Source organism: Bactrocera dorsalis, chromosome 3, assembly GCF_023373825.1.
Source record: "Bactrocera dorsalis isolate Fly_Bdor chromosome 3, ASM2337382v1, whole genome shotgun sequence".
NCBI lineage: Eukaryota > Metazoa > Arthropoda > Insecta > Diptera > Tephritidae > Bactrocera > Bactrocera dorsalis.
In genome coordinates, this window is record NC_064305.1 from 84,598,627 (window position 1) to 84,612,440 (window position 13,814).

A 13,814-nucleotide genomic window follows, 5' to 3' on the forward strand; every position below is an offset into this window, starting at 1 on the left:
CGATAATGTAGTGATAATGAAATGTTATGACTCACTCTATATACTATGTACATATGTATGTACTCGATATAGCATATGTACTCGTATATTAGTGCACACGATCGTTTGCGATCACTGGTTTTGTTGTTGAATTAGAATTGTGTTGTTGTTTCCCGCTTTAAAAAGATGAATGACAAACGCAGTACAGAAGTTCTTAGTCGCAAAAAATCCCCCTTTGGAATACCCAATATGATCTGTATACCATACACACTAGGGTGAGTCATGCAAAAGCAGATCCCTTCATCAAAAAACGGGCTAAAAACTTACAAAAGGGTAAAAAATAAACCCTAACTTAAAATTGAAGCTCTTGATAATTGGTATTTAGAAGTGTCTGTTTCTCAGTTTAAAAAAAAAAAAAATCTGTCATATTTTAATACATTTCTAATGGCTCGAAGACATCGGAAGGAATAGGTGCGGGTATCGCGGGTCCGCGTACCAAGCTCTCCATTCCGATGGGATCTTTTCCGAGCATTTTCCAAGCTGAAGTTCTAGCCATTAGTCGGTGCATCGAGATAAACCTCTACCGCGACTATCGCAACGAGCGAATTGCTATACTCAGCGATAGTCAGGCGGCACTAAAAGCGATCTCATCTCACGAGATCAAATCGCTATTAGTGCAAGAGTGCAGAACAAGGCTTGACAAACTAGCCGAGAGGAACCAGGTACACCTGATTTGGGTGCCTGGTCACAGGGGTATAGCCGGCAATGAACTGGCTGACGAGCTTGCCCGCTCCGCAGCCACCACTGCCATGGTGGGGCCCGAACCATTCACTGGAGTGGGTCCTCATACGGTGAAGGAGCTGCTTCGTAAAGAGGAAAGGGCGTGCAGGGAGGCACATTGGCAGCGTGCGCACGGGATGCGCCATGCCAAACTGTTAGTTGGGGGGTATAATCAGAAGAGGTTCGAGACTATAATCAACCTCCCAAGGAACAAACTCAGGCTCCTAGTTGCATTTTACACCGGCCACTGCAAGCTTAAGAGGCACTTATCGAACATGGGCCTCTCATCTTGCGCTAACTGCCGGTTCTGTGACAGTGAGCCTGAAACCCCGGAGCACCTGCTGTTCGACTGTAACGCAGTCTGTAGGCGCAGGTCAAAGGCCCTCGGATCCATGTTTCCGGATAGGGATCACACGGCCTCACTAGCACCCAGTAGAATATTGGACTTCATCAATATACTGGGGCTAAGCGAGTCCCTGTGAGTTAGGTGAGGGCACAATAGACCCATGGTCGCAGTGCATGCCTCTATTATTTATCTATCTATCTATCTATACATTTGTATCTTCAGAATAGTTCATGGTATAAAAAAAATATGTCTGGGCACTTTTGTAGAGAGTCAATTCCCGGCAAGAATAGTTGTTCAATTTTTTTATATATTTAATTGAAATTCGGAGATACTGCTTTCTTGATAATAGTATGTCTGTGGGTGACAAATCAATACTTCCCTTAGCCCCATATGTCAAATGCAAAAACCTCCAATTGACTTTATACCGCATATATCGGCCAATATATTAGATATCTAAGCAAAATTATCTGAACATATTTATGATATTGAAAGTAGTATATCCAGGGTTTCGATCCAAGCAAGTTGCAAGGATATGAAATGTTACGTTTGACCCAAACGTTTTTACTATTTGCAAGTTTTTAGCCTGAGTTTCGGTTGAAAAAGGGTAAAGAAGGTAAAGTGAAAGAAAGTTACCTGAAAATTACACACCCTAATATACACATATAAACTGCGTTCAAGTACCATTTACCTGTATACCATATATGCGGGTGGTTCAGTACTCGTACAAGTATAACTAACGTGTTTAATGGCGGTTCAATAGACACAGAACGAAAGTTGTGACGCACTCTCCGGTGCAAAGTTATGAATTATAAATCTACACATATAGAATATGTATTATGAAGAGCAAATATGTACATATGTATGAGTAAGCGCGTATATGCTACTAAGTTTCTATAATTAACAGCGCCATGAGATTGGATGTGATTCATAAATGTTTCACCTTTACATTAGAGCGGGTCGATTTATAGGGAGCCAAAAAATATAAAAAAAAGGAATTGTTCTCATTGTGAACAACTTTACCCAAATGACTTTGGGTCAAAAACCGGTTTCGAGCTAGCGATTTTTAAAGCGAAAATGTCTTCTTGTTTATTGATGTAGACACCGCTCACCTGGTTATAGCCAAGTTTACAAGAAGCGCCAGTCGTTCTTCCTTTCCCTTGTTTGGGACCAATTGGAGATACCCCGTGGAGTGGAGGTCTTTCTCTGATTCCTCCGGCGGGTACTGTGTTGAATACACTCAGAGCTGGAGTGTTTTAATCCATTCGGACGACATGACTTAGCTAGCGCAACCGCTGTTTCTTACTTCGCTGAACTACAAGTATGTCAAGTATTGTACAGCTCATCGATCCATCAACTGCGAAGTCGTAGAATTTCGTCTATCTTTGAACCAACATTAACACCAACAACAACGCCTGTCGAAATCCAACGCAAAGTAGCTCTTGTTAACAGGTGCTTCTTCAGACTAAGTAGACAATTGAGAAGTAAAGTTCTCTCTCGGCAAACAAAAACCAAATTCTTCAATTCACTCATCATCCCCGTCCTGTTATATGGCGAAGTTTTTGGAGATTCTAAAAATTAGTTCGTAGTTAGAGATATTCCAATAAAATTTACTATTGCTCATTTGTTGGAATCGGAAATATCGGAAATATATATAAACTATCTCCCTTACAGTTTGGATCCGTAGTCTCTCAAGCAAAGTTGTTCAGAATGATCAGTAGAACATTCCCAGCATACGCGATTTTATAGTAAAAAATCGTCCCGCTCTAATGTGTATGTATTGCAAATTAATCAATTTTTGCTGAGCAATAAATTTATTGATGAATTTCTAAGAAATTATTTATTTTTTTTTACTAATTTGGAAAGGTATTTGTATTGTTTTATTATTTCTTTATCAAATTTAACACTTTGTCTAATTTATTTCCCTCTTTTGGGAAAATTCAAGTGCCAAATTGATATAACCGAATTTAGTTATCAATTGATATGGTAATAATTAATTTTACAGTTTTTGACAGTTTCTGCAAAACCTACATACGTACTTTGTCTTACTTTACATACATAAGTGTGGAAGAAGTGAAAGAGAAAAATACAAGTATCAAAATTATTCTATATGAAAATCCCTAAACACTCTCCGAATTGACTATGAAAATGACTATTATAGGTACTGAGGTCCATATATTCGGCATTTGGTGTCTTGAAAAGTTATGTTGCGATTTCGACGATTTTCAGTTGAGAGGGCCACACTATTTGCAGAAAATTTTGCCGATATTTTTGTTTTATGGAGCCAATACAGTAGCAGTAGACTTACTGCTCCGGAGTGCAGCCTTCAGAGAAGTGACCGTCCACTCAGATAGTAGAGCGGTGATACTAGGCTTGCACTCATTTACAGTGCGTTCAAGGCTGGTCGAAAAGTGCCTAACCTCACTCTTAATATCATCGAATGCCATTGTGATAAGACCGATTAGGGTGCCAGGCCACAGCGGAATCGCAGGAAACTGTAAAGCTGATGAGCTAGCAATAAAAGGCACCCTAGAGCCGTTATCGGTGGAACGGGAGTGGATCGGTGCTCCCATATCCTCTTGTGGTCTACTACTAAATAGCTGGGCTTCACGGAAGCTTGGTCTGCGCTGGGACACAATCGGTACATGCGCTGTCGCAAAAGCCTTTTGGCTCAATATCGATAGCAAAAGATCAAGAGATCTCTATGCCTATAATAAGACTAGTCACTCCCTAGTAGTGGCGCTTCTAATGGGCCATTACCCTATCGACGTCCACGCAGTTATGATGGGAATCCTGCCAAACGCCATTTGGAGAAGCTGTATGGAAGAACATAAGGTGGAAACAACTCAACAGTCTCCGTCTTGACTGTCCCGCGTTTGCGAGGTCAAGACATTAACACTTGGGAGCATATATTTACCTTCAGACATCCCACCGAGTTGGCGGAAGTGGAAATTTTGAATTTTGTTAAAACGGCGGCTTCAGAAAAATTTTTGTATACTTTGTTGAAAATATTTTACTTTAGAGTCACTTAAAAAATCGAAATTATGGGCGAAAATTGTATTCTTCCGATCATTGCCTAACAAGTATTTCTAAGAAGGTCGTGTGAATATTTCAAGTCGATCGGTCTAACCGTTTCGAAGAAATTTTCCTCACTGACTCTGAATTCTTTTGAAATTTTCAAGTGGATATAACCTCTTAAGCAGGAATGTATACATTTGTAAACATATATAAATTCGTGGCTTCATCTATTCATCCAAATAAAACACTGAAATGCTTGTGCCTAAATGTATGCTTCAATTTTCGAGAGTTTTTGTAGTAGGTAGCTACTGTTAACGCAGATTTTCTATGGCATATGCATTCGATCGTCGCAAAAGTTACAAACCTAAAAAAAAATCATAAAAAAAATTATATTCCAAAACAGACTAAGTTCCGAAACGAAGCCGAATACGAACGAGTCCAATAGTATTCATAATAAATACCCTGTCCCTCCTTAAACAGCCCTGCTCAGACTACCCTCTTATTTCAGTCTACTTATGGTAGTTAAATCCAAGAAAAAAGCTCGTTGTTTTTGTGAAGTTTGTTAGTAATTACAAATTTTATTTTAAATTCTTAAATTTTTTAACGCTATTTTCATCATTATTATTAAAACACTTACAATAAATATATAAGGTAAGTATACGCTTGTAATTGCAACGGTGTGCGGATTTAAAAATTTCGACTTTTATTGTACATTTGTTGCCAGTTTCGTTGGATTATACATACATATAACTAATTTGTGTATAAACATTACCGCTATTGTGTCTCTTTATAAATACATACATATTTGCAAAATTAATTTGAGATTCTGTTTTAGCAGATACTCAAAATACTCAATAGGCCGAGCGACGCCTGTAATTTCGAATATTATTCGCTAAGCAGCAGGCGAAGATGAAGCCAACAAACTGAAAGTAAACATTTTCAATATTGAATTAGTATATTTTTTATTAAAATTAACAATATACAGTACAGTTTGAAAGTATTAATTTTTAAAGGATACATATTTGTTTATAGAGAAGAAGGACATTTCGGAAAGTAAATACGGGCACCCCGCAAGGTAACGTTCTTTCTCCTTTGATCTAAAAAGACGCCGGTGAACGATCTTTGGAAGGACCTGAGGAACGAGTCTGCAGGGCAGTTACTCACACAGACGATGCAGCTCTGTGCAAAAGGAAAATTCCCGTTTACAATCTAACACAAGGTTATCTAAATATGGTTACCAAGTGGGAAGGGAGAAATGGATTAGCCATAAATCCAAATAAAGCTGAGGTGGTTTTTTTGTTTTTACTAGGAGACACAAAATCCCTCAGTTTTCTCTCCATCCCTATTCTTCAACAGGTGGTTATGATGACTATCCTTGGTAGGAAGCTCTCATGGAAGGCCAAATATAGAGGAAAAAGTGAGGAAAGTATTGCTCTCCTTATATTTTTGTCGAGGAGTAATTGGGAAGAGATGGAGTGTCTTACTAAAAGTGATGTTCTGGCTCCATGAAACTGTATAATGTTTTATGAGGTCTTTGTCTGTTAGAGGATGTTCTAAAAACCAATCTAGCTAATCAGCTGAAACTACCTTCATCGACATTTGGGATGCCCTAAGGACAACCCCAAAAATTTTACTCAATGTAGCTTGTAGATTCTTAGCGGCAAAAACTGTTATTAGACTTAGTGAAGCTGGGTATATGAGGAGCCCTGACGGCTCGGCTTTTGCCAGATTGAGATACCTCGGTAGACACACCTTTCACTAATCTAGCGAAGATCCCAATAGGATTGATATTAACAGCGTTAATAAATTTGCGTTAAGCTCAAAGCTCTTTGTCGATCTTTGGATCTGGTGGTCCAATTTTAGGAGTTAACACCAAGGGCAAATACAGATTATCGATTTTTATATCAACCCTACGACTTAACCAAACCTGTTAATGAGAACTCACCTCAATAGCGGCGACAACCAGACCCGCATATTTGATAACATCACTGTTCTTATCCCAGAAATCGACGAATGCCTGCTTACAGCCACGACGATAGACGTTCTCAATGCTGCAGTTGTTGCCCTTGCAGCACGATGGTGGATAGTAGCCTTGGAATGAGTAGTCAATGTAAGAGTTCTTACCACAGCACTCCATCTACAATTCAATAAAATTTCAATCAGTTATTGTTCTTATTTCACGTTTGCTATAAATAGCCGCTTACACTTATTTGTATGGCATCCATGTAGTCCGCTTTGTGGGTTCTACGCGCCCAAGCCTTTTCGACGACATCGCCCATCATTACCAGATATCGGTCCTTTTGTACCCACATGTATATAACCAGGGCGAGTTGTCCGATCATTAACACGAAGAGCAGCACAGAGTACTAAAAGGTAGAGAATATAGAGATTATAGAGATTTTGAGACTCAAAACCGTTATTTAGATGATTATTATAAGTTTTGTTACCGTCATCGACATGCAATACGACTCGCGTATCGCGCCACAGCAACCGAAGAAGGAGATCAGCAATATCACCGAACCCAAAACGATCATTGTGATGGGCACTTGCTGTGTTTGCACTGCCTCCGCTATGTCGTCGATATTGTGTGTATTGCTGAAGAGCAGGATGCCAAAGACGATCAGCAATATGCCGCATATCTAAATATATTTAATTGTAATTGTGATAAAAATTATAATAATTAATGTATAATGACATTTTACCTAAAAGTATTAGATATATGGTTATAAGTCACACATTTCGTATATTTTAGAAATAATTTGTTTGCATATAATATAATATATAAAGTAATCAGGGTTGCGAATTCTTTATTCAAAATTTTTGGATAAAAAATTGGAGATTCATTCGGATTTTGAAATTCATAATTAAATTTTAAATTTTAATTTTAATAATGTAATTTGATTTTATTTTTTAAAAACTAAATTAAATTTTTTTTAAATAAAGATTTTCGGGTTTAATCTAAGTTATTAAATTAAATTTAAAAATTTTTTATTAAACATTTTTGGATCAAAAATTGGAGAATCATTCTGATTTTGAAATTCAAAATTGAATTTTTAGATTTAATTATTCAAATTAAAATTAATTTGATTAATTACTTTAATTTAATGAAATTTTTTAACTCAATTATTAAAAGTTATTTTCAATTTAAAAATGCGAATTTCATTATTCAAAATTTTTTTTATGAAAAATTGGAGATTTAATTCGGGTTTTGAGATGCAAAATTAACTTTTAAAATTTAATATTAATTATATAATTTGATTAATTAATTTAATTTAAATTCAAATTTTTTTTTAAATAAAGATTTTTTGTTTATTTTAAGTTTTAAAAATTAAAATTTTTTAAATTCAATTATTAAAAATTAAATTAAATTTAAAAAATATTTTATAAAAAATTAAATATTTAATTTCAAACATTTTGGATTAAAAGCTGATAAAATATTTTTTAACTAAAAAATTTTAGTAGCAAATAAATTATTTTTAAAATTAAAAGCTGAAATAAAATGGGATAAAAAGAAAATATTTACATATTTCTAACTGAAACGCTATAATTAACGCAATTAAATATAAATAAGACAATAAAGCTTAAATATGTTGATATTTTAATAAAAAATAAACCTTATATTTCAAAAGATAACAAAAATGGTAGATCACAAAGTACGAAAAAGCGGAAAATCTAATTTCTAAAACATTAAATATTTTTTTTAGTTCGGTATTTAGGATTAAAGACTTAATTTTCGGCATCAACTTTTTTCAATCCGTTATTTGAGATTGATATTTATTCAATATTTAGGATTAGAACTTTCAAAAAATAATTTTTTTCGCAAAGTAACTAAACTCGAAAAAATCTAAATTTACAACAATTATTTTTTTTTCTCAATCCGGCCGTAGATTTAAAAATTTATTATTTTTAATTATATTTTTTTTTACAATCCGATATACATATGTGATTAGAAATTCGAAAATTATTTTTAATAAAGATTTTCACGATTAAAATTTTAGAAACAAATTAATTCAACTGTAAAATAAATTATTTTTAATGCATTATTTGCAACCCTGAACTAATTGGCATGTATTATGATATATGTAATACATATAATTATGCAAAATGAAAAATGCGTAGAATTTGAAAATATTCCGACACATTTATAGGCAGATAAATCCTTGGTCAATTGAGATATAATATTTAAAACAAATTCTACAAATTTTATTTCACATACTGCTGCCTTTATAATTCTTAGTATTTACACCAAAATCGGAAATTTTTTTTTTAATTTATTACTTTATACTTTATAATTTATATTATATTTATTACTGACAGTTTTCGTGCAAATTTTAATTATTTTTCTAATGATTGACTTCACTATTAGAAATAGCTCATTTTCCCAGTACACATATATTCAATGTAAACAACAATTTCTAGAGGTTTCTCAACGCAATTATAAGTAGGTAATACATATTTATATAGAAATTTACAACAACATCAATAACATTAGTAAGTAAATAACGTGACAACAGAGTCGCATAAAAAATAATAACGTAGCTAACAATATAAGTTTATAGAAAACAATTTCATACAATCATATAAAAATGTACGTTTTATATATAAAATACAAAAATTATAATAATACAATATAAATAAAAATTAGGAAATGATTATGTCTCTTAAATATCAATAATATTTTCAGCAATTAGTGACGTATATACAAATATACACTGAAGTTTGTTACATAACCTTGCTCAATGTGCTATTTACCCACATATATATGTATATGTACATGTATACTACTTATATACATGCATACGTGCATGCATAAGTGATCTATTGAGTAAAAGTGTACTTCGAGCAAAACCAATTAAATTTTCACAAAAACTTAACTGTATTACTTAACTCAGACTGACCTTAAACTATAGACTTCTTAAAAAGCACGTACAAATATTGTATATGTACATATGTATGTATGTACACATGTACTCATGCGCAAACATAATCGTTTCTTCTTCCATTTTTTACTCAGCACAAAATGAAGCTTAGCTTTAGCACAAATTAGAAATACATTTTGAAAATCGTATGCATATAAAATATATGTATGTGTACAATATCTACAAAATTTTATCAGCGCTAAGCCAAGACCGTTAATAGACATTCATCTACATACATACAAATATACCTTTCTTATGTCCAACATACTTATACATATGTACATACATATGTATGTTCATACACATCCAGTACAATAGCTATTAAATTATTTACTTAACTTTCGTATTGACCCAAGTGTAATTATTAATAATTGCAATTAAGTCTCATGTGTATGGAGCGAAACTGTGGCAAACGCAGGCGTGAGTTTTTAGTTAATTGACAAATTTTTTCGAAAAATGCTAGAGGCGAGTACATGCATACATATGTTTATAGATATGTATACTATTGATATATGGACATATGTATGTGATCTGCACAAAATTGAGAAATAGCATAATTTACCGCTAATTTAATTGAAAGTTCAAGTTCTCTGGATATCCGTACATAACTTGAATTACTCGCATTGGATTCATGAATGAATTAATTTATTTTCATACATATTGTATGTATAATATATAATAATAAGTATATGTATATGTCAACATGTGGTGAATTGTTAATCATTATCTCATTAATCATCCACCCAAGCCTAATCATTTTAATATTATATATATTTCTAAGTAAGCATAAGGAAAGTTTTAGAATTCTACATATGGATCTATCAGAAACTATACTTTATCAAAAAACGACTCTTCTTATACTTCGAAGCACCATTTTTAAAAGTCGTCAAGTTCGCATATATGTATACTTAAACCTCTTAATATCAGCTTTATGACTTTAAAACCATGAAAATTTACAGAAAAAACTTAATACTTTCGTTCTGAAGACTCCATTCTACCCATTTTTATATTTTTCAAAAAGAAAACTTGTCACGCTTATGAGAAGGTTCGAACTGTAAATTGTCGCGCCTGAGCCAATAATTTTTATTCGCATGCGAAGCTAATAAAAAAAGTTATATTTGCTTTTTCAGTCACCGAATACAAATATAAATTATTATTTTCTCATATGAATATGCTAAGGTACGTACTTGTATGTATACAATATTTACTTATATAGTACATATGTATAAGATCTATTACGTCTCTATACAATAGTGAAATAATATGCGTTATTTATCAAACGATGACGTTTACCGTTGTACTGAAAGTAAACTTGTTTTCGAATGTTGCTTCTAAGCCATCTTTGTAGCTTACAAATCCATATGTATGTATGTACATATGTGTTTTCTACACTTTAAATTTGCTTCAAGCTCAATTTACAAGATTTTTGAAAACCAGTTTTTCAGAATTTGACATAAATATGTACAAACATACATATATATGTACATATATGTATAAGAACTTACAAAGAGACTTACGTGCATATATACATACATGCATGTGTATGTGTGTGTTAAAAATTTTTGCATATACATAAGTAAATCTATACTTTTGCGGCTGAACCCTTTTTATGTAAATACATACATACATAAAAATATACATATAAACCGCTTCAAAGAACTTAGATTTGCGCTTTGCAGCTAAAAAATTTTCTACATTTTTAATTGTTTTCAAATTCAACTGGCTTATAAGCTTGATTTTGCATATACATATAAATATTTATGTCTATATCTCTACAAATACTAAAATGTAACTAACACAAATGTATATTCATACCTGTGCAATATACACATAACTATTAATTTTGAAAATAGTTTTTTTACAAAGTCATGGGTCTACTAAATTATAAAGTCATTACACATTTCGAAGTATCCTCAAATCTGTGTAACTATTATTAACAATTTTACTTATGTATATATGTACATACGTATGTATGTGCATGTATATGTAAGAAAATAGCTACCATAAATTTTATACACAATTAAAATCTTTGTTGAATTTTACATAAGATATTAACAAAGAATCGCCTTTAAATCAAAGCCAATAAGAATGCTTGGATTATATTCTTAAAAAAATTAGATTTAAACCTAATAAAAACACGGTATATTTATACGAAGCTTTAAATATAAATTAAAAAACACATATCGATCTTTTTGTATGCGAATATATGCACCCATTTCCAAAGGTGAAGTATAAATTAAAAGGCGCAACCTTCCAAATAAGTATGCTAATTGGTCAGGTTCGTGCATCCAAATTCAGTGCCGAATGAAAACTGGCTAAAATGCAACTGAATAATATAAATTATGTCAAATCGGGCAATTGATGATCTCACAATACTGCAAATATTTTGTGCGCTAATAATTATTAATTACAATAATTCAAATGCAACTTGCATATTTCTAATAAAATATTTATATAATTTAAAAACTAAAAATTTAATAATAAGCTGCCTATATTTTATATACCAGCCAATTTGAATGTAGAGATTGAAGAAATAAAAAAACACTTACCGAACATAGCAAATTAAACAAGAACAAAAGGTATTTAACCAAAGAGATGCCACAACTCATAGTGCGAACTTTTAAGTTATTGTTACAGCTGCAGAAAGAAGACAACATAATATAGACAAAAAAAGAAAATGAAACCAGAATTTCAATAATAATTTCTACCGTTTTATAAACAGTATTTATTGACATTAAAGTGGCGCCAGATTGTGAGTGGAGCAATGTATATACAATGTCAAAAATTAAAATTCATTAAACAAAAATTGCAAAGCAAATGCAAGCATTCATAAAAGTAGGCACTTAAAATTTCTAAGTACTAAACACGTATTGTTTTCTCTGCAGAAGCACGCAATCAAAATATCATAAAAGTCGCAGACTTCCCTCACAAGGTTTGAAGTAAAGTACGTTTTGTAAGATCCAAACGCTGTTTACCACACAGCAAACATTTGCTAATATTTACGGCTCCTTAGCGTACTAGTTCCGGCAGTAAAGACTTTCGTGAAAATATTTTGGCCTTTGCATCAAGCAGCATACTCCACAGTGATGGATGTTTAGCTAACCAATACACCCAGGATTGTTTTGTCAATGCGCTCGCTTCCACTTTCTTTAGATGATCATAATATTTGGCATTACGCTTCACAGCGGCAGCCTCGTCGGGCGCAAAGCGGGCAAAACATAGTTTCAATAAAGTTTCAGATATGTCGATTAGACGTCCACCTTTGGGCGGGTGCACTAAACAGAGTTGACTCACAACAAAATCATCACTTTTACTTTTTGCCAGTGGTAAGAAAGTAGCACGACGACCAACTATGCATGATTGCAACCAAGATATGCCATTACCATTCACTTGAATGCCGGGCAACTTAACGGGCAATACTCTATCCTTGCTGGCGAATATCGGTATTAGCGGTCTGTGGCTGATGAGCAATATGGTATCCTGATCTTTCATTTTTATATCACGTATTAGTCCAGTATGCATAATACGTTCATTTATCAACTTCTCTGGGATGTGCGAAGGTTTTTTGAAAGGACGCACCAAATATGCCGGTTTGCGTTTAATATATGCAATCAGTAGCATAAGACCTGATGTGCCATATATAGCAGCTTGCGTGCCAATTGTGTCCTGCTCCATATAATTGCATAAACCTTCGTATTTGGAAGCTATATATGATGTTAAACTGTTTGTCGCCATTTTAAGTGCCGGTAAAATTTAATAACTTCTTTATGAATTTGTGGTTGAAAAATGCACTAGCCAGCTGTTGACGTCCAGATTTGCTGCAGTGCTATGTTTAATGTAGCTTCTGCCTTATTTTGATTTCCAGAGCTGTGTTTAATACAAATTTTATTTAGAACCCTGACGGTGTTGTTGCTTAAAATTACTTTTTGATTATCACTTTCGGCACGTACGCAGATAAACTTCGACTTCGGTACGGTATGATACGAAGTTATCGGTTGGAGTTCACGTAATCGTTTTGTTTATATCCGTATGTGTGTATGATTATTGCCTAAAATGCCAAAAGTGTTCATTAAACACTATACAACATAGAAATCGATTTTGAATTTAAATTATTTGCACAAACCAAATCTAATTTAAATGTTGTGTAACTTTTTCATTCCAAATTATCGATGACATCATATAACTTTTACGTACACTTTAAGGCCTTCTTGGCAATATTATTGTTATAATCATTCGTATTTTTGTGGCGGTGCGTATTTTGAATTTCATTCAAAACAAATTAAGTTCGCTCAAAATCGTATTTTTCGTAAATTTTTGAATTGCTACTAAATCTCAGCGAACGCAAAATAGATGACTGAATCGCTAAGAAAATGTAGACACACATCACACCTCGTCGTTTTGTCGTTCGTTGATCACAATATTGCTTATCGCGCTTTCAACACATTTGAAGGTGGAGTACGAGCTACCATAAAAACAAGACACAGCAGCATTGGATCACCATGATAAAAACAAACGCGGCACCCAAAGCGGGACAAATTTTCTCATCTCTTCTCTTTCACAACATTGCTACACATATTTATTTGTATTTTACTTAAGTTGCCTACTATGTCATTTATATCGTTTTATTTTTAAATTTGTTTCTTGTTTTGCTTTATATTTTCGTAATAACAAACATTTTTATTTAGACATTTAAACAGTATAGCCACCTCTCACAATCACAGGTAACCACTTGTTGATTAATAAATTAAAATAAAACCATTTTCACCACGAAAACA

At 33.2% G+C, this 13,814-nt stretch overlaps 2 protein-coding genes across 4 annotated transcripts in view; both read right to left on the reverse strand.

Moving 5' to 3' along the window:
* Positions 1-4,778: 4,778 nt before the first annotated feature.
* LOC105227766 (23 kDa integral membrane protein) overlaps positions 4,779-13,814 on the reverse strand; it is a 48,868-nt gene continuing 39,832 nt past the window's right edge. Inside the window, exons 3-7 of the mRNA XM_049452811.1 lie at positions 11,589-11,676; positions 6,568-6,759; positions 6,325-6,486; positions 6,066-6,257; positions 4,779-5,043 (exon numbers count right to left, since the gene is read on the reverse strand). Coding sequence (XP_049308768.1) covers positions 4,972-5,043; positions 6,066-6,257; positions 6,325-6,486; positions 6,568-6,759; positions 11,589-11,648 — 678 coding nt within the window. The 5' untranslated portion in view covers positions 11,649-11,676 and the 3' untranslated portion in view covers positions 4,779-4,971. The remainder of the gene's footprint in view (positions 5,044-6,065; positions 6,258-6,324; positions 6,487-6,567; positions 6,760-11,588; positions 11,677-13,814) is intronic.
* Positions 11,729-13,804, reverse strand: LOC105227765 (uncharacterized). Of its 3 annotated transcripts, none has more exons than XM_011207274.4 (2): positions 13,234-13,804; positions 11,729-13,087 (listed from the first exon to the last, which is right to left on the reverse strand). In XM_011207274.4, the coding sequence occupies exon 2, from the start codon at positions 12,772-12,774 to the stop codon at positions 12,049-12,051; it is 726 nt and encodes a 241-aa protein (XP_011205576.2). In that variant the 5' UTR covers positions 12,775-13,087; positions 13,234-13,804; the 3' UTR covers positions 11,729-12,048. The 3 variants fall into 3 exon arrangements, with proteins under 3 accessions (XP_011205576.2, XP_011205578.2, XP_011205577.2); XM_011207276.4 differs by having other exon boundaries at positions 11,729-13,115; XM_011207275.4 differs by having other exon boundaries at positions 13,163-13,804.

What these genes read in the sequence shown, in the direction of transcription:
- LOC105227765 (XM_011207274.4), bottom strand. Translation starts at nt 12,774, where the DNA reads ATGGCGACAAACAGTTTAACATCATATATAGCTTCCAAATACGAAGGT.